Genomic DNA, 25,040 nt, shown 5'->3' on the forward strand with positions numbered 1-25,040 from the left:
GCTTCTACCCCCAAACCATTAGACTGCTGAACAATTAATCAAATCGCCACCGGACAATTTACATTGACTCCCCCTCCCTTTTGTACACTGTTGCTACTCGCTGTTTATTATCTATGCATAGTCACTTCACCCCTACCTACATGTACAGATTACCTCAACTAACCTGTACCCCTGCACACTGACTCGGTACCGGTGCCCCCTGTATATAGTCTCGTTATTGTTATTCTTATTTTGTTACTTTTTATTATTACTTTTTATTTGAGTCTACTTGGTAAATATTTTCTTAACTCTTCTTGAACTGCACTGTTGGGTTAAGGGCTTGTAAGTAAGCATTTCACGGTAAAGTCTACACTTGTTGTATTCGGCACATGTGACAAATAAAGTTTGATTTGGCCCTCAGAACAGCCTCCATTCGTCGGGGCATGGACTACAAGGTGTCAAAAGCATTCCACAGGGATGCTTACCACAGTTTTGTCAAGTTGGCTAGATGTCCTTTGTGTGGTGGACCATTTTTGATACACACGGGAAACTGTTGAACGTGAAAAACCCAGCAGCGTTGCAGTTCTTGACACACTCAAATCGGTGCGCCTGGTACCTACTACCATACCCCGTTCAAAGGCACTCTGAATGGCACACATACACAATCCATGTCTCAATGCTTTAAAATCATTTAACCTGTCTCCTCCACACTGATTGAAGTAGATTTAACAGGTGACATCAATAAGGGATCACAGCGTTCACCTGGATTCACGTTCTCAGTCTATGTCATGGAAAGAGAAGGTGGTCCCAATGTTTTGTATATTCAGTGTAGATCAGTTTTTACAGAATTTCACAATGCAGTCCAGATCCTTTCATTAGGAATGTCTCCGGAAGGGAATATGGAAAGACAATAAGGCACTGAAACAGCGTAAACCACAATACTTCACCTTCACCCCTCATCACTCTCTGTGCCGGTCACTGTGGAGCATCACAAGGAGATACGCCTTTAGAAGTGAACCCGAGTTATTGCTAGTATCCTGCACTTGTCCTTATGGTGACACTGAAGAGAGAGAATCATATCTGCATGTCGAGCAGGAGGAACGCAGCCCGAGGATACAGCAAGCCTGTACTGGCTCAGACACATACACATGACCCCTAACCTCTGCTATTTTATACATGCATTATTCAGGCGGCAAGAGGACATTGCCAAGTTCCTAAAAGTTCAGCTATGTACAGTTACAGTTTTAGAGTGTATTATGTGAGCAAAGGAGGAAATTAGATGGGGGGGGGGTACTTTGGGGAATAGGGAGGCCTTTCAAGTTAACATTTATTTCAATGGATGTTGTTTCAATCATTCCAAAACATGTATTTCTCAGTTCTCATGGTGCTCACTAAATTGTTATGCCATGGCCAACGTAGCTGCAGTAATGTCAATTTGTGCTTCAAGATTAAATTTGCAGTTGATCTTTTTATTCATTATGGTATGAATTACCACAATGTATTTGGTTCCAAAAAACGAGTGTGAATTTGAATCTATTTTCAATGTTTTGAGTGAAACAGATGGCTTTCGGAACTAGCGATGTAACCATTTTCCCCAAACCAGATTCAGATGACTTCCTATGAGTTTGATGGGGTTCTCTTTCTTTCTGTTTCGCTTAGGCAAGCATTAGTCATAGATCTGTCATCCTTTTGTGGTCTGCTTCAACCAATCAAGCATACAGTAGGAATCTGAGCCCCCAGATGCTGAACGATGGTTCCAATAAGAGCCATCCTGTCTGTGTGGTATGAAGCCAATAGGGGAACTCCATGGCCTAGATTAGGAGGACCCATAGGGGATATAAGACACAGGAAAGACCCCACTTTCAACTACTCTGAGCAGAAATGTTTTTTGGCCGTGTTACAAGGCTTTTAATGCCAGTTACAGAAAGATGCGTCTTCGTTATTCATATTAATTCACATACTGGTTTGTCGCTAATGAAGAAAGTGGACAGGTATAATGCGTTAGATGTTGTAAGCATGTACAGTATGAGCATTTATGTCATAAGGCTTATATTATTTCGCAATACTCTTTAAAATGGCAGTTCTTTAGTCAGTACAAGACATTGAAAGGGGGTCATACATGTTTATGACAAGTATAACAATGCATTATAACCACAATGCATTATACCCGTTAGCTTTGATGTTGTGTTACCAGCTGGTCTATTCTTTAACAAACACAGCTAGTAAAGTCGTTTTTCTCCACATTTATGTAAAATTAATCTGGAGATACTCAAATGCATTTACAATGCCCTTGGAGGCATGTCAAGTGCATACTAGTGTGATTTCCTGTAGTTTAGCATGAAACTTACAATGTGGTGAATGACACACAGGAACGTCCAAATATCTGAAACAGCCCTTACAGCTCATTCATCAGTGCCAACACTGCCACCAATGAAAGAAATGGGATCGGTTGCCAAAGGATTGTGGTTTTTTGTTAATCTTTTCAGTTTCATGTGAACGATCTCCAATTGCTGGACCGTATAAAAGATATGCCATCTTGAATTTCAAAAGGGTCACACTGGAAAATCTTACCCTGAGAACACAATATCTGAAATGTGAAAAGTGTGAGTATAGAGATTAGTCCCCATTTAAGCTGATTAAACTGAACCAGAGTTAAAAGTATGTTTAACCAAGAAACCATGCAGATTCAGCACTTCAGTATGGGAGATTAGGTCACAAGGAAGAGCTTGAGCGAACTGAAGAGAAACAGAATCGACTCGCTGGCCTTAAAGCCACACAGACTGAAGCAAATCTACTTTAAGTACCTCACAGTGACAATGAATAATAGCCCACTGTTGACGATTGTAGAGCAACAAACTAGACATTTGTAATGAAGTCTATGGCATTTTATTAAAAAAGGAAACAAAACAAAAACGTTGACTAAAAGTATCAGCACCTTTACAAAAAGAAAGCACAATACATAAGTTTACATTATTTGCAAGAGTTGAGTCTGCTCGAGTGTAACATTAGTTTCTATTAAAACGGACATGTCAGTCAGTCGTCCATCTGCATTGTCCATCAAGAGGGATACGAGTGCACCAAAACAGCATTACAGTTTGAGCTCACTTAGATGGTGAGTCCGTAGAAACAACAAAGGCTACAATTCATACGGACCCATACACTCTACCCATGGCACCTTTCATTTACCACCTCGTCTCATCAGAGATGAGTAGCGGCTTGAACCACTACAGGGACTTGGATTCGGCAATAGAAATGGATAAGGCTCCTTCAACAAAAGTCTCTGTTCCTGGATCAAATGTAATTCTTGTAATTAATGGAATTAGGTATGTGACAAAGGTCCTGGATCAGTGTCCAGAGGACATGACAGCCAAGCATAGAGTTAGTTAACATTATGGGGGCTGTAAGAAGGGATCAGTGGAATGCCTATTGTTGAGTTTGTGTGTGTGTCTCTCTCTCAGAGGGCCCATTGGGGTTGACCGTTTGTTGACCAGAGGCTCTGTAGTAGCTTACTGCTGCTTCTCTCTACCAGGCAGGGGCAGTGTTGGCAAGTCGTCTCATTCGTCTGAAAGGAAAACACATGGAATTGGTTATTATGTGGCCGATGACAGATCGGCTGGATGAATAGAGAAGATTCTTAAATGCGGAATCTGATGACGTAGGACAGGGGCTGTCATACCGCTGACCAGATACCCTATTCCAAATTAGAAACTGGTTTTGCCCAGAAAAGTTTTCAAATGGTCTGACTGGTGCAGACCAAAAGCAATGTGTCTGATTCTGAGGCAAAACCATCTCGTGGTTTCTTCCTCAACCTTCCAGTTTACTGGTCTGTCTAACGTCTGGGCAGCCCACTTTCTTTAATGATCTCTTCCTAGAGGACAGGGTGGGTTCTAATAAGTTCCACTACAATGCTCCTTCGCCCATTAAAAGGAATACTACACACAAAAAACATATTTTAGTATTTTGTTCATTAAAACAATCCCCAAAAAATGGTGCATGTCAGCAGTCAAGTTTTCAAGTTACAGAACAGTATAGAGCAAAAACTCATGATGATGCGTGTTCTATCTTGAAAACCTCATTGATGACATACACAATCATTTGGACTAATGAACAAAAAAGGAAACTTGAGCGTAGGATTCCTTTAAGCCCTTCTACAGCAGTGGACAGAGACAAGGAGAGGGCACTAGTTGTAAAGGAAGGCTCTATGTCCATGTCTTTCTGTGAGTCCTCCCATCTCCTCACCTCCTTCTCAACCGTAGAAGGTCCAAGGTCTCTCCCCTCGAACCTTCTTCTCCAATGGGTTTTGAGAAGTAGGCAAGTAGAGAGGATGCGAGGAATCAAAAGGAAAGATGAATTGAGAAAGAACCCCGGTTTTGAATGGCAGGCCATCTCTCTCTATTAGCTGGCATTCCTGTCAGGTTTTGAATGGCAGGCCATCTCTCTCCATTAGCTGGCATTCCTGTCAGGTTTTGAATGGCAGGCCATCTCTCTCCATTAGCTGGCATTCCTGTCAGGTTTTGAATGGCAGGCCATCTCTCTCTATTAGCTGGCATTCCTGTCAGGTTTTGAATGGCAGGCCATCTCTCTCCATTAGCTGGCATTCCTGTCAGGTTTTGAATGGCAGGCCATCTCTCTCTATTAGCTGGCATTCCTGTCAGGTTTTGAATGGCAGGCCATCTCTCTCTATTAGCTGGCGTTCCTGTCAGGTTTTGAATGGCAGGCCATCTCTCTCTATTAGCTGGCATTCCTGTCAGGTTTTGAATGGCAGGCCATCTCTCTCCATTAGCTGGCATTCCTGTCAGGTTTTGAATGGCAGGCCATCTCTCTCCATTAGCTGGCATTCCTGTCAGGTTTTGAATGGCAGGCCATCTCTCTCTATTAGCTGGTGTTCCTGTCAGGTTTTGAATGGCAGGCCATCTCTCTCTATTAGCTGGCGTTCCTGTCAGGTTTTGAATGGCAGGCCATCTCTCTCTATTAGCTGGCATTCCTGTCAGGTTTTGAATGGCAGGCCATCTCTCTCTATTAGCTGGCATTCCTGTCAGGTTTTGAATGGCAGGCCATCTCTCTCTATTAGCTGGCATTCCTGTCAGGTTTTGAATGGCAGGCCATCTCTCTCTCTATTAGCTGGCATTCCTGTCAGGTTTTGAATGGCAGGCCATCTCCCTCTATTACCTGGTGTTCCTGTCCTGGTCCCTGATCTTCTTCTCCATCTCTGCGTCTGTCAGGGTCTCCAGCAGGGGGCACCATGTGTCAGCGTCACCTGTGTTGCGGATGGCGATTTCCACCGTAGGCAGGGGATTCTCACTGCAGGAAATTACATCAGAGCGACAGGTAATCAAAGACACAAACGAGGAAGAGAGCACCCAGGATGGCACATGCTGCAGTAATGGTGTGTTGAAGAAGTGGAAGAGCAAATAAGAGGCATCTTGGGGGAGAAAAAAAAAACAGTCGCTCTTGTGGGTTAGTCCCATTTTGATGAGGAATAGACATACCCTTCATACAAAGGGACAAAAATGTGACTTATTGGAACTTATTTCTACCATGTATTTTTTTTTTCACGCACAAGATGCCATGTAAAAGTAGAAAAGTAAAGCACACTTAACCAAAGCATTGAAACAGTCATAAAGCAGCCATCAATCAAAAGCTGCTCGGACCACTACAGCATTTTACATACCTCTAATCAAAATGCCTACAAAACATTATTATTCCACCTGGTAAAAGGGATTCAAAATAACACATTCAATTTCAGTTTGACAAATGAAGAACTAGGACAATAGATAAGGCACCAGTGGAACTGTTTTGTCTGATACTTCCTGGGTTTCTGAACCTCTCCCTACGTAGTGACAATAAGCCACACAGTACTTGACTATCCTTTCCACTCTATGTGCAGACTGCAGTTTGTAGACAAACCAACAGCGATAACTACAGTTTTCCCTGACTTGGCAGAAACAGAATACCTCATACTACTTCATAGGTTTTACTCTTCATAAACAGTTCATAGGGTTTCCATACTGGGGGGGGGTGTCCTGCAAAGTTAAGGAAACAGACGAGAGAGAGAAAGAGATATAAAGTGTAAATGTACTCAGCTTCCCAGGGCCGACCGTGTCAAGAGAACGTGGGTGGGTGGTAGAGGGTTAAGCTTGGGGGAAGAGGGGGGGGTAGTTCAAGTAATTCAAAAGCATATTGACCTGAAATCAGACCTATAAGGGACAGACAAGTGGGGGGAGAGAGAGTAGAAAGAGAATTAATTTGCAATGCAAAACAAAAAAAGCCATGATGATGATGTTAGCTAAACTCCTCATTTCCCATTTACACACAATCAATGGCTTGAAATGACCCGAAAAGCATTTGCATCAGGGTTTGGCTCAAAACCAAAACCAGTTGAATGTAAATCGTTTACTAATAAAAAATCTGCCATTTCACAATTTGTTAAATGTGCTTTTTCCAGTTCATTTCATGAAATCACCATTAATGAAATGGAATTGAGCCCAACACTGATTGATAAGCAGGTCCCAAATGATCCAAAAGTCCCAAATGAACTGAGCCAAGCTGATGGGATGAGACAAACCATGCAAGGCAGAGTGGGAGAGGAGCACATACACAAACAAAAGGGCTGTATGTCTGTGTCACTGGCAGGGGGAAACCTATACAACGTTAAGATATTCAATTTGTAAAACGAATGCCATTACACGCTACAAGGAACCGTTTCAGGGTTCAAATGGCTGGAGAGTACTACTTCAACAGATGAGGGGGTAGCAAGGTTTTTGTTTTGGTGGGAAAACACATGGTACTCGTGCTTGTAAATAATGGATGTGTGTGTGTGTTTGTGTACTCAGTGATGTAAACAGGACGCAGGCAGTCTATGTGTTTGAAATCTAAATCCACTTTGTGAGTCACAGGTAAGCAGCCAACTGTTAAACCCTCCACACAAACACCTTAACCTGACCCCAGTCCATGTCACTGAGATACAGAACATAGTAACATGAAGTGAACTAAATGCATCCTGGCCTCATTCCAGCAGCGTTCCATGATGCAGGCGACCACACATCTTGAGTATTTAAGACATGTATTCTACAGGACAGAATGAGACTCTGGGGAATGCTGTGTTTAGGCTGAAAATGTGTGTGGGTGTTGCGACAAAGACACTGCAAGCAGAATGTGGACAGGTATTTCTACCACTTCAACTTTCAATTCCATCAGTACTCCGGGCAACGCATAGGACATTAATATGTCTGAACGAGCATGAGTGTGTGAAGGTTCTTGTCTGGGCGGGTGTCCTGTGTGTGTGTTACCTGAAGGCGTACGTCCTCTGGTGCCAGCTAAGCTGGCCGCGGATGCTATAGGCGATGGTGGTGACAAACTCTCCTCCCAGGCCCAGCTCGGAGCACAGCTTGAGGGCAAACGTCTCCGGAGAGTTCTCCCTCTCCGACATGTCCCACTCAAACTGGTCCACCAGGGAGATGTTCCCCACGTGGATATTCAGCTGAGGCGCACACACACACACACACACACACACACACACACACACACAAAACAACAGTTTAAAGAGATACATTATGTATCCGAGTGATGTGACAAAGAGTGGTCTCAAACTGGCGGCACGTGGGCCAGATGGAGACACTGAATTTACTATTGAGATGGTCTTTGACCTTTGCAGCAGTGAAGTCTCTGGTGTGTGTGTGTGTGTGTGTGTGTGTGTGTGTGTGTGTGTATAAAATCCACGTTGCGGAAAACACGGACGGAATCAAGGAAATCCAGACATTAAAATGGAACATTTAAAAATGTTTTGAACTAAATAGTCAACTTAGAAAAGCCATTAAATTTGTCGAAGTTAATCATAAGACATGAACAAAATGCATAAGTTATTTGTATTTTCCTGTAACTTTCTGAAAGGGCACAGGAATGCCCATCTGTGTGTGTTTTGTGGTGCTCGTATGTCTGGTTATCACCCTGTGCAGCCGTTAGCGATAATGCTAATGATAACCATCTGCTGGTAGATGGAAAGGCTTTCCCAAAAACCTTGTCAATCATTTTTTTCACTACAAAGCAGCCTATGCCTACCTTGGAGAATGATTAGAGCCCGACTGGTAAATCGATTAATGGCCGATATTAGCCTTTCGCATAAATATTTGTATCGGCCTTTATTCCACAGATAAAAGCGTTGATATTATATACATAGGATAAACAAATACGTCTGCTCATTTGTGTTAAACATTTTTATATTTCAATGGTTGCCTGAAGAGGGCGCTCAACGAGCTGCTCATTGAACATTCAGTCCTAGGTCACAACGTGAAAGAGAGTAGACATGGTGGTTTTACAGTGAGTAGCATGCCACAGCCAGCGTATTTGAATAAGTAAATAATCAAAAGTACACTTCACCAAGCAAGCAGCCCTGTCCTCATCATATTCGCTTAGTTATAGATCCTGAACAGTTATTCTGAAAAGTTCTCTCTCTCTCACGGCTACCAGGAAGTTTGAAAAGAGGCTGAGTGGGCGGGGAGCTTATTTTGACAGAAATGTATGTCTTGACTGACAGCTCTTTGAAGCGCCTACAGTGCATTTGGAAAGTATTCAGACCCCTTGACTTTTTACGTTACAGCCTTATTCTAAAATGGATTAAACAACATTTTCCCCTCAATCTACACACAACACCCCATAATGACAAAGCAAAAGTGTTTTTTAGAAATGTACGCATTCATGATTTGGAAAGGTACACACATGTCTATATAAAAAGGTCCCACAGTTGACAGTGCATGTCAGAGCAAAAAACAACCCATGAGGTTGAAGGAATTGTCTGTAGATCTCTGAGACAGAATTGTAACGAGGCACAGATCTGGGGAAGTGTACCAAAAAATGTCTGCAGCATTGAAGGTACCCAAGAACACAGTGGCCTCCATCATTCTTCAATTTAATAAGTTTGGAACCACCAAGACTCTTCCTAGAGCTGGCTGTCCGGCCAAACTGAGCAATCTGGGGAGGGGGGGGGAGGGCCTTGGTCAAGAAGGTGACCAAGAACACGATGGTGACTGACAGAGTTCCAGAGTCCCTCTGCGGAGGAACTACCTAGCCAGCAAGGTAGTTCGCTTAGCTAGCTAGCAACCTGTGCAACTTTTTATTTTACCTTTATTTAACCAGGTAGGCTAGTTGAGAACAAGTTCTCATTTGCAACTGTGACCTGGTCAAGATAAGGCACAGCAGTTCGACACATATAACAACACAGAGTTACACATGGAATAAACAAACATACAGTCAATAATACAGTAGAAAAAAATAAAATAAGTCTATATACAGTGAGTGCAAATGAGGTAAGATAAGGGAGGTAAGGCAATAAATTAGCCATGGTGGCGAAGTTAATTACAATATAGCAATTAAACACTGGAATGGTAGATGTGCAAGTAGAGATACTGGGGTGCCAAGGAGCAAGATAAATAAATGAATACAGTATGGGGATGAGGTAGTTGGAAGGGCTATTTACAGATGCAGTGATCTGTGAGCTGCTCAGACAGCTGGTGCTTAAAGCTAGTGAGGGAGATATGAGTCTCCAGCTTCAGTGATTTTTGCAGTTCGTTCCAGTCATTAGCAGCAGAAAACAGGAAAGAAAGGGGGCCAAAGCAGGAATTGGCTTTGGGGATGACCAGTGAGATATACCTGCTGGAGCGAGTGTTACGCGTGGGTGCTGCTATGGTGACCAGTGAGCTGAGAACTCTATCAGAGAAGCAGTTGGTGAACCAGGCCAGGCAGTCATTTGAGAAACCAAGGCTGTTGAGTCTGCCAATAACAATGTGGTGATTGACAGAGTCGAAAGCCTTGGCCAGGTCGATGAATACGGCTGCACCGTAATGTCTCTTATTGATGGCGGTAATGATATCGTTTAGGACCTTGAGCGTGGCTGAGGTGCACCCATGACCAGCTCTGAAACTAGATTGCATAGCGGAGAAGGTACGGTGGGATTCGAAATGGTTGGTATGTGCCATCTCCCTTTTGTGCCAACACTGGACTGGCGCCAAAGTGAACACTCGTCCTTGATACAAAAAGAACACTGCTACTGTCTGGGCCTATTACGTTAGCTGGTGGGATTATTTAGTTTGTTTCTACAAATCTGCAAAAAGCAAGACAGTTGGTGCAGAGCTATCATTCAGGCCATGTGCTTGCATTCACGAGATAAGTAGCTAACATTAGTGAGCTAGCTAAATTAGAATGTGTGAGTAAAACCAGTACAGCAAGCATTTGCCTGCATAAATGTTCAGTCATCAGTGCATGACATTTGCAGTTTAACTCTATAGCCAATACCTTTTGTATTGAATTACGGTGTAATGTACATATGGTTTCTGTAAGGAAACACTGTCGTAATGAACAGCTAGCTTGCGCTTGATCTAATGTACCCTCACTGCTAGGTTGCCATAAAGTGTGTTACTTTTGACTGTTGTAAACACTAGTAAATCTACTCAAGACAAATGCTGACACCTAGTTACGAATGGCATGTTACTGCATTTCAATGCTTATTTGTGAACAGTGCAGTTTCAGATTGACTTTGGAGACAAATTTAAATTAATTCATCCAGCCACCCCTTGTGGTGGTTTAGCACAAACACTTTTGCATACTTCTTATCCACTGCCATAGATACACATCTTTTAAGTTGTACCTAAGAAGGTAAACTAAACATGTTTTACTATCGTATTTAGAGGTGGATATCCTGTAAGCCACAAATAAAATGTTCTTAAATAATTTGTAACTTAATATTTAGTTAAGAAATCAGAGTATCTGTTAATCCTTTGGAGCACAATGTGTAAAAGATGTTTTATGCTTTTCTCCACCTCAAAAAAAATAAAAAACGGGAGATAGTTGCTAATCGTGACTTTTGCTTCCCTAAAATCAGTATCAGCTTCCCTAAAATCAGTTAAAAAAAAATATCACATATTGTTCGGGCTCAAAGAGTGATATCATGATTATTTGCATAAATCCAGTGCAGATTTGTTTTCCCAATCTCTGCAATTACATGAGCGCTACAGAAACACCGCTAACCAAACAACGGTCTCTGGCTGGTGGCACTGGCATTAAAGGGTAACTAGACCCAAAATGTGAACTACATCATATTTTTCCTAGACATCAAAAGTGGTCTCGTGAAGTGGTTTAAGCATTGTTGTGGACTAAAACAAACTTCTGTGATTTTGAGAGTGAAAATCTGAAAAAAACGAAACAAAGAAAACGGAATCATGCAAAAAATATACAACTAATTTTATTAAGTCCCTAGTGTGAGTGTGTACCCACCTTGATGATCACCCTCTGGTCGGTCTGCTCGTCCAGGATGCTGTCTGTGGGGTAGGACTCTATCTGCTGGCGGATGGCTGAGGCAATGGCCGGGACGAAGGCCAGTGGGTTCAGGTCCAGGTCGTCACACAGGATCTCTGCAAACATCTCCGGGGTCATCAGCTTCTCTGGAGGAGCGGGAGAGGATGGTGGGAGAGGATGGTGGGAGAGGATGGTGGGAGAGTGAAGGGGTGAGTCTCAATAGTCTAAAGAGGCTTCTTCATCTACTTTCAGAGAGTGCAGGGGTGAATCTCAATACTCTATGAAGAGGCTTCCTATGTGTATGTTAATGCATCTTCAGATCAGTGTACATAAAACAAAGGGTTCACAAGGATATTTCAGCTTCCATCAATGTAATTGTCTCAACGTCAACAGTGAAGAGGCAACTCCGGGATGCTGGCCTTCTAGGCAGAGTTCCTCTGTCCAGTGTCTGTGTTCTTTTGCCCATCTTAATCTTTTCTTTTTATTGGCCAGTCTGAGATATGGCTTTTTCATTGCAACTCTGCATAGAAGGCCAGCATCCCGGAGTCGCCTCTTCACAGTTGACGTTGAGACTGGTGTTTTGCGGGTACTATTTAATGAAGCTGCCAGTTGAGGACTTGTGAGGCATCGGTTTCTCAAATTAGACACTAATGTACTTGTCCTCTTGCTCAGTTGTGCACCGGGGCCTCCCACTCCTCTTTCTATTCTGGTTAGGGCCAGTTTGCGCTGTTCTGTGAAGGGAGTAGTACACAGCGTTGTACGAGATCTTCAGTTTCTTGGCAATTTCTCACATGGAATAGCCTTCATTTCTCAGAACAAGAATAGACTGCCGAGTTTCAGAAGAAGTTCTTTGTTTCTGGCCATTTTGAGCCTGTAATCGAACCCAAATGCTGATGCTCCAGATACTCAACTAGTCTAAAGAAGCCCAGTTTTATTGCTTCTTTAAATCAGCACAACAGTTTTTAGCTGTGCTAACATAATTGCAAAAGGGTTTTCTAATGATCAACTAGCCTTTTAAAATGATACACTTGGATTAGCTAACACAACGTGCCATTGGAACACAGGAGTGATGGTTGCTGATAATGGGCCTCTGTACGCCTATGTAGATATTCCATAAAAAATCTGCCGTTTCCAGCTACAATAGTCATTTACAACATTAACAATGTCTACACTGTATTTCTGATCAATTTGATGTTATTTTAATGGATAAAATGTACTTTTCTTTCAAAAACAAGGACATTTCTAAGTGACCCCAAACCTTTTAACAGTAGTGTATATATATATATTCAAAAATCTTGCATCTTATTTTCCACCATTAACAACTAATATGCGTAATAATAATCGACAGTTCACACAAAGTATTGTTACCTTTGACCATTGCATTACATTTTTGTCAAGCAATTATTTTAGCAAACAATTATTGTGATTCATCCTATATTGTCCCTAACATCCTTACCCCGTAGCAACAGATGTGGGATACACACACACTCAACCCCTTTCCCCCACAATCAACCATAAGCTCAGATGCTCAACAGTTGTTCCATCCCAGAGCCCAACTCAAGAAAGGACTTGATTTACGAATGCATATACAGTTACAGCTGTTTGAGAAAGCATGCAAGATTGAGCAAAATTGGCAAGAATGGTGAGATTCTTGCCCCCCCTTCCCCGCCTGTTGTGACCATTTTCCCAAGCATCTCTGAGCAGTCAGACCTTTTGATTATTTTGTACCGCCAGGGTCACAATAATTTGCTCCCTCTCTGATTGTCCGAGTGTGACCCCCTCCCCATGGGTTACTGCAGCTAGTGTCACCAGCACTGCCACTACCTGGGTGGAATACCCACCGACTAGGTACAAGGTCATCAAGGTTCTCATTAGCAGCTTTGAGAATTTCCTTGTATATTATGCTCGTCCATCAGGGGGTTCTGGCTTTGTAGGACCAACCCTGCCAGGCAGACTCAGAATCTTGAGGGGGCTGTGCTACCTCTATTAGGTCTCTGTCCACATTCCTCTTTCTGTTTTGGCTGCATATAGGCAACTTACAGTAAGCCCATAAAACAGATAAAGACTTCTCTTTAGTGATGGGCCGCTCAAGTGGGTGTCTAGGGTATAGGCTTGGGGACCGTTCCATCATGACAGGAAAATAAATAACTTAAACGTATAACTTATTTTAAAATGTATATCCCTCATCTGCACAAAATTGAAAGCTCTCTCTCGCAACCCCTGCTCACAGACATACATTGATTCTGGGATACACAACCTTTTCCTTCCTTACTCACTTAATACCACACTTTTCCAAACACAAAAACACACGCCACACCTTCCATCACAATACATCCACACATACTGTGCCATATGTCTTTTGTTTGCTATGCTTATCTCCACCATGTTGAGTGCTTGTGTTCCAATTCGTTATATTTATTTTGCTATATATCCTTTCTTCTAATAGCGTCTTATCCATTTATAAAATACTATAAATAGAAAGTTCAATAATTATTTTACTACATTCCCTATCTTGAATCGTATAGTGTAGTTGTAGTTTATTTAACAATTACTTAATTGTAATTGCTTTTCTATTAATTTTTTTAAATTATAACAATCCCTACCATGGCTAGTATTTGGTGTTCCATTCTTCGACTCCTCTATGAGAACATTGTAATTTTTAGAATAGCCACGGAGTGGTCTTTGATTCTCGGAACATTTGGTTGTCAATATACAATTTATTGACTACGAGAGCTACATGCTTCCCTTTTAATCTATTCTCAGGAACTTCTCTTTCTTGAATACCAACCAGTATGTACTATATTCTCTCATAGATCTAGTCTGTATGTCAAGTAAGGCTTCTCTCAGAAAGATGTTCTCCTTTTTAAGTTCATTAACGTCTGTTTCTCTCATTTCTATGGTAAGCCACTTTAGATTAATGAGATGCAGTGTGGCTTTCTTTTGATGCCGGTTCTGTTACAGGCAACGATTCTACAGCCTTTTAGGTTGTTTTCACAATAACACCCTTAACTAGAGTTTTTTGCTCTAAAGCAGTCTTCCGCCCGGCGGATGGAGAGTGGAGCAGTACCGTTCATGTTCCAGGTGAACGCATCTCTGAGCTTCTGCCCATCGATCTCCATGTCCAGACGGATGGGAACCAGCACCTCGGCCTGAGACGCGTTCTCGTGGATCACCGCCGGGTCGTGGTCGTCAAAGCTTTGCAGAGGGAAGAAGACAAGGTGTTAGACTAAACTACAGTCTACGAAACGTTAGTACGACATTTGTTGGCATTCCAGTCATTGGAGACCCCATTAAAGACATTTATCGTGAACAGCAGGCTCTAAAACCTACCGCTAATTTAGCTTATACTCACTTCCAACAGGTCATTGCTAGCAAAAGATGAATCCAATCAGCGTCATTGTACAGCGGTGGCCATATTTGATACACCATTGGGAATGATGAATTGATGCTTATCACATGGGAATTCTTTGTCTCTCTGTCAGCATTCTACTAGCCTGGTGGTCTAGTCTGTTTGTACATTAGCCAACTCCTTTCTGTGTTTGTTCATTTGTCATGCTAACCATATGTATGGCTTGGCAACAATAGGAGAGTTGGCTCCACACAAAGAATTGGCCAGGGTAGTAGTCTACGCATTCTAGTAAAGTATTTTTAGTTCTGTGTTGGACCCCAGGAATATTAGCAGACTTCAGGACTTCAGCTAATGTGGATCCTAATAAAATTATAAACTGGGTGGTTCAAGCCCTGAATTCTGTTTGGCTGACAGCCGTGGTATATCAGACCGTATACCACGAGTATGACAAAACATGCATTTTTACTGCTCTAATTACATCGGTAACCAGATTATAATAGGAATAAGGCACCTCAGGGGTTTGTGGTATATGGCCAATATACCACAGCTAAGGGCTGTATCCAGGCACTCCGCTTTGCGTCATGCATAAGAACTGCCCTTCGCCATGGTATATTCGTCATATACACCATACCCCCTCGTGCTTTATTGCTTAATTCAACAATGGCAAATTCTATTGTCCTTCCCAATTGGGTGGACTGTGAAAGATTCAGGGATCTGTCTGCTCTACTGATTTGTAGGGTATTTCCCAGTCTAGATGTCCATCAACACTAACATTCAGAGTGCAGCGTGCACAACATGCACTGTTCAACAGACCACATCTGTGCCAGAGAAAGGAGATGTTCACTAAAGAAGCCACAAGATGGGTCTCACCAAAACCACAGCAAAAGGAGCAATGCTTTGAGCCAGACATGCTTACGTTGTGTTTTCAAGGTCTTGAATAAAAGGAAGATGTGATTTCTAGCATTGTATAGGCCTTTTGGAGACTGTGTCAACTGTTGACAACCTAGCTGGGAAAGTGATACTAGGTCTACATTCTTTTAAAAAGGATTCAAAACCCACAGAAGTGGTAGACCTCCGAAGTAAACAACTGTTGTTTATTATCCCACCCTGTTGCCTTAGCAACTTAAGCTATACGAGGTGAAAAGGCATCACTGTTTATTCACCCAGTTTGCGTCACTCTTTGTTTGTTCAAATAATTTTGTTATTTAGGCCTACATTTCACAAGTTAAGGGTGTCCTATTACAAAACGAACTTTTCTACCATCAGATAAACAAGACCCTAACATAATGGGGTATGTACTTCCCTATTTATTATCTAAACCGTAGTTACAAACGCAAACAGCAACTAAACAAAGATGTCTGCCTTGCAATTCCGGCATGAAAACAAGAACTACGGTCAGAGACCCTGCCTGTTGAAAACATGGCAACGGCACTTTAAAGCCTCCATCTTTCAAGGTCAGCAAAAAGTGCCCCTGTATAAACAGATGTGTTTTGATAAGTTCCAGTCACACAATGAAATGCTTGTGTGATCTAGACAAGTGGACTGTGGGAAAGGGGAGAGATGTTTTCATAGACGGTCATGTCAGGACAGGAGATAGTGGTTGCTTTCTGGAAGACCATCGGAAAAGCAGCTGATGATGAACGAGCAACTCTACGGAATGTAAAAACCAGAGGAGTCCCAGTGACCCTGGATGACCTCTGTCTCAGACTGCATCTCCTGAACCCCAAATAGCTTGAGAGCATGAGGTTGATACAGAGTGCGACTGAAGCATTCGTTCCATTTGCCCACACTCAGAAGGTTTCCCATAACGATCACGTCTATGCAGTCATCCATTCACTGATGAGAGCCGTTGAGCAAGCAGATCTGAGATTCATCATCTCGTGTGGACATATCGGGACTTTTCTGAAGGCTTATTTTCACAAGGGAAATGTAGAAAGTACCTTGCAGTGGTCAATGAGAAAAAGAGAAGACAGACAGTTCCGCAAGAGTCAGAGCCTAACCTGGCCTGAAAAATGCAGCAATGTTTCTCAATTTAGAAGACAAGATGCATTAAGACTATAAAAAACAACTCTTCGTTCTAACAATTTTTTAAACAAATCAAAACAGAACTAAAAAGAAGAAATGGACACATCTTAAAATGTTACGTAATTATGAACTCAAATTTATTGATGTGAAAGTTGGACTTTATTTTTGTAAAGTATATATATATATATGATTTTAAAATGTGAAAAACGTGCCCTTTATTTTTTATAATCTTTACGTCTATATAAATGGCACACAAGTAATCAAAGTTTATTTGTGGCTGTATTTAAATGAATACAAACACTGGCCAATGTGGGTGGGCTTTCCTCACCACAGGGGGAAGGTCCTCTTCTTGTCGCGGCCCATGCGGTTGCGGTTGATGGTGGTGGAGCAGGGAACAGCGTCCAGGTGGTGGGAGCTGTTGGGCAGCGTGGGGACCCACTGGCTGTTCCTCTTCCCCTTCTGCTCCCTGAGATGGACAGAGAAGTAGGAATTTTTGAAAATGCAATACCGTGACCAATGAAACCCATTTCGGTTTGTTCACACGCCAAGGTGCCTGTAGGCAGCTTGAAAAGGCACATTTTGCATACATACTCCCAAAATTTGGTAGTCAATATTGTCATGCACTAGATGTTATGCAGGACTCTTATGCAATTGGGGTGGCAGGTAGCCTAGTGGTTAGAGCATTGGGCCAGTAGGTTGCTAGATCAAATCCCCGAGCTGACAAGGTAAAAATCTTACGTTCTGCCCCTGAACATGGCAGTTCGTTCTGCCCCTGAACACTGTACCTAGGCCATCATTGTAAATAAGAAGTTGTTCTTAACTGACTTGCCTAGTTAAATAAAGGTTAAATAAATACAAACAAACAAAAAAATCATCCAGTCCGGCTCAGTTGGTAGAGCATGGTGCTCGCAACACCAGGGTTGTGGATTCTATTCCAATGGGGGACCAGTACGAAAAGTATGAAAATATATCCACTCACTAGTGTAAGTTGCTCTGGATAAGATAAGTGTGTCTGCTAAATGACTAAAATGTAAAATATGTAAATGCAAATAACAAGGAGGCATCACCTGAGGTAGGCCGGTGGTTCTGTGCTGATGGAAACAGCTTTGTACTTCTCATCGTTCCCCTCGAAGATCTCTTCACATTCAGAGGCCTTCAGCAGAGTCACACTTGTGGCTAAAAGTTATGTAACCATGTGTTGTGTTAATCCTTTTTTTGCACTAACTCACTTTACCCCTACCTAGATGTACATAGCTACATCAATTACCTACTACCCTTGCACATCGATTCGGTACTGGTACTCCCTGTATATAGCCATGTTATTTTTACTCGTTATTGTTATTTACCGTGTAATTATTCCTCGTGTCACCATTTCTATTTTTTATCTATTGTTAAAAAATGACAAATATGTGAGCAGTTAGTCTACACCTGTTTGTGAAACGTGACAAAAATGGATGCTAACGTTACTTGCTGTCTGTGCGAATAACAATAAAATACCTATTTGTGACAAGAGCGTATCACTCACCGTGCGATGATGCTACGATCTTCTTCCTCTCCTCTACTGAGGCTAACCTCCTCGAGAGTGATGGGTACCTTTTATACAGGGAGCCCCTGAACATACGCAGGTAGTTTCCAACCTGAGAGCAAGGAAGAGAGTCAGCTATTCTGGGCTTACTAGTAGAGTATAGGGCCCAGGCAGTCCAGAAACAACCCGAAGCCCTTACACGTCATGTAGCCAAGTAGTGACTGAGCACGTAGCTAGTTAGCCGACGAAACTCAACGATTTACGATTGTACATCGTGGAGTTGAGTAGGCTTGTTAGTTAACCATGTATACAGTTGTCTACTTTAGTTAGCTAGATCTTGTTTCTGCCTATGATTCATATCTCCAATAGTGTTTGACTATAATATGGGCAGAGAGTAGCTGTTTGGAGTTGTTAAATGAACAATGTTGGGAGAGAACCACCCAGCGCACAACTCCAGACGGTCACAACAATACCTAACGTTAGCTTGATAGAAAGGAGTTTGTCCATTGAATGGGTCAATGGTGCGCTCAGTTGATTTTGTGCTTTCTACTACAATACACAGCATTATCGTAGGCTACACTGTAACTGCATGCAATATTGACCGTGGTAGTGAACTAACGTTAGTTAACTAGACATTGTTAATTCTGCAAAGCGGGATGTTAGCTAGTTTGAGCTCTAGCTAGCTGCTAACGTTAGCTTTCAGAACAGACACAACAATGCAATGGCACAGGCTGATGATGGCCCAAATGCTGGCTGCCAGTACGCTGTGTTGCCAGCTAAATATTCCCGTTATCATACAGCTCATACATACCTCTGATCCAACCATGTAAAAGTCTCCATCTTGCTCTAACTGAAATTTAATCGGTTTCTGACCAAAGGTTTTGCTTAACGCCATTTTTACAGTCGCTAGCTAGTAACAAAGCTCCACAGCGCATGCTCACACTGCCATGTTTAAAAGTGTCAGTTCGGCGCCAAGGTGCGATGTCTTGTGAAGATAAGATAAAAACATATAAAAACTGTATTTCTATGGTCTATAACCTGGCATTTGACCGGTGATAAAATGTTTGCCAAACATTTTTTTTTAAATAAATGTAGCTACCACCTTTGTGGAGAGTTGGTGGTCTAATGAAACTTGTGCATCTGTGACTGATTCTTTGTAGTGTCAGCTGTATTTGGGTGATTGTCAATTTCGGACAGTAGACTAGCCTTCTTCCTTCAATAATAATAATAACGTATTTTAATCAATGTTTGACATATTTACCCCTCATAAACTACACTTGAACAAAATGATCATCAATCTAATGTGTAAAACCACAGATCATGCCTTTATAAGGTAATTGACATTGTAATATTATGGTCTGCTGCCAATTTCACGTTTTTATTATAAAAAAATGTATTTGTAATTTATGTATGTATACTGCACATGCTAGCTAACTACTGCCTACTGTAAACAGCCCATCTGTAAACAGCCCATCTATCTACCTACCTCATCCCCATACTGTATTTATTTATTTATCTTGCTCCTTTGCACCCCAGTATCTCTACTTGCACATTCATCTACTGCACATCTACCATTCCAGTGTTTAATTGCTATATTGTAATTACTTCGCCACCATGGCCTATTTATTGCCTTAATTTACCTAATTTGCACTCACTGTATATAGACTTGTTTTCTTTTGTTCTACTGTATTATTGACTGTATGTTTTGTTTATTCCATGTGTAACTCTGTGTTGTTGTATGCGTCGAATTGCTATGCTTTATCTTGGCCAGGTCGCAGTTGCAAATGAGAACTTGTTTTCAACTAGCCTACCTGGTTAAATAAAGGTAAAATAAAACATTTAAAAAATAACTACCAGGGTTGGGGAGTATCGGATTACATGTAAGGGATTACAAAAAACGGTAATTGTAATCGGTTACATTACCAGCAGAAATATTGTAATCAGATTACAGATACTTTTGAAAAACTAGATGATTACTTCGAGGATGACTTTTAAATTCGGAAAGGATATTTGCGAGAAAAAACATATTTGACACTTCCCTGTTTTCTCAATGACATTCAAATCAGCATTGAAAAAATAAGCAAATTGAAGTTTGTTCCACCTGAGCAGTGATAGAAAATGTACCCAATTTTCATACATCATAAAAGTAAAGATACCTTTAAAAAAAGTCACCCAGTAAAATATTACTTGAATAAAAGTCTAAAAGTAGTTGGTTTTAAATGTACTTAAGTATCAAAAGTAAAGTATAAATTATTTCAAATGTCTTATATTAAGCAAACCAGAGAACACGATATTCTTGTTTTTAAAATTTACGGATAGCCAGGGGCACAGTTCAACACTCAGACACAATTTACAAACGAAGCAGTTGTGTTTAGTGAGTCTGCCAGATCAGAGGCAGTAGAAGAGCGTGAACAATTTCCCTGTCCTGCTTGACATTCAAAATGTAACGAGTACTTTTGGGTGTCACGGAAAATGTAAGGAGTAAAAAGTACATTATTTTCTTTAGGAATGTAGCGAAGTAAAAGTAAAGGTTGTCAAAAATATCAAGAGTAAAGTAAAGTACAGATACAGAGTATTTTTACTTAAGTACTTTACACCACTGCACCTGAGCGAGTCTGACCACAAGTCAGAGACCACTATGATGACACACCAAATGTGTCTGTTATAATCTCCACCCGGCACAGCCAGAAGAGGACTGGCCACCCCTCATAGCCTGGTTCCTCTCTAGGTTTCTTCCTAGGTTTTGGCCTTTCTAGGGAGTTTTTCCTAGCGACCGTGCTTCTACACCTGCATTGCTTGCTGTTTGGGTTTTAGGCTGGGTTTCTGTACAGCACTTTGAGATATCAGCTGATGTAAGAAGGGCTATATAAATACATTTGATTTGATTTGATTGCTGGTTCGCGGGAAAAGAGTAGGAATAGGCTTTTGTAAACTACAGTTCAAGCTATGTCTTCCAACGGTGCGACTGCTGTCGGTATCCAAAGATTATCCAAATTGAATAAATGCTTGGAGGTAAGGATGACAGCACTGGTGTAGTCTATGGCGATGCTTATTATTGATATCTACATAGGCATTGATGTGAATCACACTGCTGCTCTCTCATTTAGCTATTTGCGCCTTACAGAATGTGGTTGTTGTGGATGGCTGTTCACAAATCTAAATGTGTATTTGAACCCAATAATGGTTGAATTAAAGAAGTTTAAGCTGCCTATCAATCATTGTTTTTGAAACCAGTGGACAGCCACTGAAAAATGCACTGTTGCAACAGCTGCATAGTGCGGATCAAAGCTTTTGGAATAAAAGTGGGGCTTTTATTGCTCTATCTAATTCATGCTGATAAAAAAACATCCATAGGCCTAATGGATACATGCTCAGACTTGCACACTTTTGATAGACTTAAAGGGCTAATCTGTAGTTGCTGCATCCATTTTTGGATTTATAAATTATATATATACACTAACGTTCAAAAGTTTGGGGTCACTTAGAAATGTCCTTGTTTTTGAAAGAAAAGCATATTTTTTGTCCATTAAAATAACATCAAATTGATCAGAAATACAGTGTAGACATTGTTAATGTAAATGACTATTGTAGCTGGAAACGTGAGCAGTGATATACACATTAGACATGGCAAAATATATAGAATTGCAAGAAAATTAGCTTTAAAACGGCACATTTTTCTTGGCACCCAGTGGCAAAATTTTTAGAATTGTTGGAAATAAGCTTTAAACCTGCAACATTCTCTCTACCAACAAGAGGGGTGTGAACAGTTTGTGCTTGTGCCCATAGAATTAGACGTGGTGTGTGCACAAGTGTGTTCCCCAATGCTAGAAGGGGGACCCCAATTGAAAAAGTTTAGAATCGTCTGCTCCGTAGGAATGAATGGAATTGTACAGTATTTCAACTCAATGTTTCAAGAACAAAATTACCTGTATTTAAGTATTTTTTTGTTGTAGTTGGGGCAGTAACATTATAACTTTCAAAATGTATACTTTAAGGAAAATGTTTTTTATTATTTTGTATTTTTATGTTTAGCTCACTTAATGTCATTTAAAAGTATGCATTAATATGTGTGTAAAAGAATAAACATGGCCAAAAGAAATGTAGACATTAATACATGCATTTCTATAGCTTAAAAAAAGTTTTCGCGTGGGGGAGTGCCAAGATTGAGGTGTTGTGACTTGAAAACAGCGCCCCCTGTTAGTCATCTAGTGTATATATATATATATATATATATATATACACATATATATATATATACACACACACATTTTTCCCCGTACATTAAACAAATGAAGAATAAAAGCCCTCTCCCCTTTATCTGTGGTGATTTCTTTGTTAGGTTACAGCATTACAATGACGTAAACACAACACTTGAAATCTGTGAGTGGTAGTTTTATTTAACCTTTTTATCAGGGAGTCATACTGAGACCAAGGTCTCTTTTACAGATAAGCCATGAATTACACAAATTACAGAAAATACACACTGAACAAAAATATAAAGGCAACATGTAAAGTGTTGGTCACATGTTTCATGATCTGAAATAAAAAATCCCAGACATTTTCCATACACACAAAAAGCTTTATTCTCTCAAATGTTGTGCACAAACTTGTTTATATCCCTCCTTTGTTCATATTTCTCCTTTGCCAAGATAATCCATGCACCTGACAGGTGGGGAATATCAAGAAGCTGATTAAACAGCATGACCATTACACAGATGCACTTTGTGCTGGGGCCAATAAAAGGCCACTTTAAAATGTGCAGATTTGTCACACAACACAATGCCACAGATGTCTCAAATTTTGAGGGAGCGTGCAATTGACATGCTGACTGCAGTAATGTCTACCAGAGCTGTTTCCAGATAATGTCATGTTTATTTCTCTATCATAAACTGCCTCAAATGTTGTTTTAGAGAATTTGGCAGTACATCCAACTGGCCTCCCAACCACAGACCACGTGTAACCACGCCAGGCCAGGACCTCCCCATCTGGCTTTTTCACTGGGATCGTCTGAGGTGGGTGGGGGGTGATGAGGAGTATTTCTGTCTGTAATAAAGCCCTTTTGTGGGGAAAAACTCATTCTTAGCTATCCAGTGGGTGGGCGTGGCTGCCAAGTGGGTGGGCCTATGCCCTCCCAGGCCCACCCATTGCTGCACCCCTGCCCAGTCATGTGAAATCCATAGATTAGGGCATTTGAATTGACGGATTTCCTTATATTAACTGTAACTCAGTAAAATCTTTCAAGTTGTTGCATGTTATATTTTTGTTCATTATAAATACAAAATGCAAGCAGAAAGAAAAACACGATCATAAAAAACAAAACATATTCATCAGTAATAAGGTCCTCAATCAGCTTTCTGAATTGCCCTAGAAACACCAAAACATTGTTCCACAAATAAGGCGTAAGAAAAGGTGATTTACCTAACTCAGTAGATTAGAGACCAAAGGAATTTCTAGAGTTCACCTCACTGAGCCCGGGTGTGGTAACTTGTATGTCTAAAGTTTGATGTTTGGTACAGTGAGATTGCTATATCCAGGAAACCTGATTTAATACCATCAGTAGATACACATTGAGTTCTATCTAGTGATTTTTAAACCAGTTACATGCAGCCTGATCTAAGACAATTGAGGAAAGCATCTGAATTAGCAGTGAGTGTCGCCACTCAGTTTTAGTTTAAAATGTTAATGTCACATGCACAGGATACAGCAGGTATAACACCGTACAGTGAAATGCTTAACTTATGAGCTCTTTCCCAACAATGCGCAATAAACGTTAATATAGATAAGAAATAGAAATATAGATATGAAATAAAGCACGTGAACTGCGAGAGAAGAAATAGAAAAGAAACAGAAGAATGTAGTTAAAGTATACTATATACAGGTGAAAGGAGTTAAGGTATACTGTACAGGAGAATGCAGTTAAGGTATACTGTATACAGGAGAATGCAGTTAAGGTATACTGTACAGGAGAATGCAGTTAAGGTATACTGTATACAGGAGAATGCAGTTAAGGTATACTGTACAGGAGAATGCAGTTAAGGTATACTGTATACAGGAGAATGAAGTTAAATTATACTGTATACAGGTGAGTGCAGTTAAAGTATGCTGTATACAGTTGAGTGCAGTTAAGGTATACTGTATATATGTGAGTGCAGTGCCAATATCATTGTTACAATGTGCAGGGTTACTGGAGTGATTGAGGTAGGAATGTACATATAAACAAGGGGTAGCCCTTTCCTGCAGTCAAACGACCTAGTGGCCTGATGGGTGGAATGTTATTCATCTTTTTCATAATTTCATATTTAATAGAACTTTATTTTGTTTTAACCTGAAAAAATCTGGTGTTTCTACATCAAACATTTTTGTTAAATTTCAGACTTTTGTGATGTATATAAAGTGTAATATTGGGATGCAAACTCAAAATTGAATATATTTCAACTCCATATCTGACATGGTACAGATGTCTTCTTTTTTTAAGCCCATAAACATGTGTGAGGTGTATACTTTTGTTTCAAGGTAGATTTGTTGAAGACTACCAATAAAGACTTTGTGTGACCCTGATTTAGCCCACTGCAGTAAAAGGTTAAAGTGGCTGGCAGCAGGATAAATAATCCTGACAAACAATATAGCAGCATCGGATGGTAATATGAATCCCTATAATCAATCAATCAATTATGGCAGCAGCATATGTGGTGCGTGCATGGTAATGAGTGAGGGTGAGTGTATGTGTGAGGTGTCAGTGGGGAGTGTGTGAGCATAGGTGCATGAGTGTGTATGTTGGTATGTGTGTATGCGTGAATGTGAAGAGTGTCAGTGTAGGTGTATGTGGCTAAGTGGTAGAGACCTGAGGATGGGCATAGAGTCCGTGCAGGTAGTCAT

At 40.9% G+C, this 25,040-nt stretch overlaps 1 protein-coding gene across 2 annotated transcripts; it reads right to left on the reverse strand.

Moving 5' to 3' along the window:
- Window positions 1-2,849: 2,849 nt before the first annotated feature.
- Window positions 2,850-19,273, reverse strand: LOC100380734 (SWI/SNF-related matrix-associated actin-dependent regulator of chromatin subfamily B member 1-A). 2 transcript variants are annotated; one of them, XM_014142854.1, is made up of 10 exons: window positions 18,976-19,273; window positions 18,165-18,276; window positions 17,707-17,815; window positions 16,968-17,105; window positions 14,333-14,460; window positions 11,245-11,411; window positions 7,269-7,459; window positions 6,165-6,176; window positions 5,149-5,280; window positions 2,850-3,541 (listed from the first exon to the last, which is right to left on the reverse strand). In XM_014142854.1, exons 1-10 carry the CDS (start codon window positions 19,057-19,059, stop codon window positions 3,502-3,504), a joined length of 1,113 nt encoding a protein of 370 aa, XP_013998329.1. In that variant the 5' UTR covers window positions 19,060-19,273; the 3' UTR covers window positions 2,850-3,501. The 2 variants fall into 2 exon arrangements, with proteins under 2 accessions (XP_013998329.1, XP_013998340.1); XM_014142865.1 differs by lacking the exon at window positions 6,165-6,176.
- Between the last annotated feature and the right edge of the window lie 5,767 nt (window positions 19,274-25,040).

Source organism: Salmo salar, chromosome ssa01 (genome assembly GCF_905237065.1).
Source record: "Salmo salar chromosome ssa01, Ssal_v3.1, whole genome shotgun sequence".
Taxonomy (NCBI): Eukaryota; Metazoa; Chordata; class Actinopteri; order Salmoniformes; family Salmonidae; genus Salmo; species Salmo salar.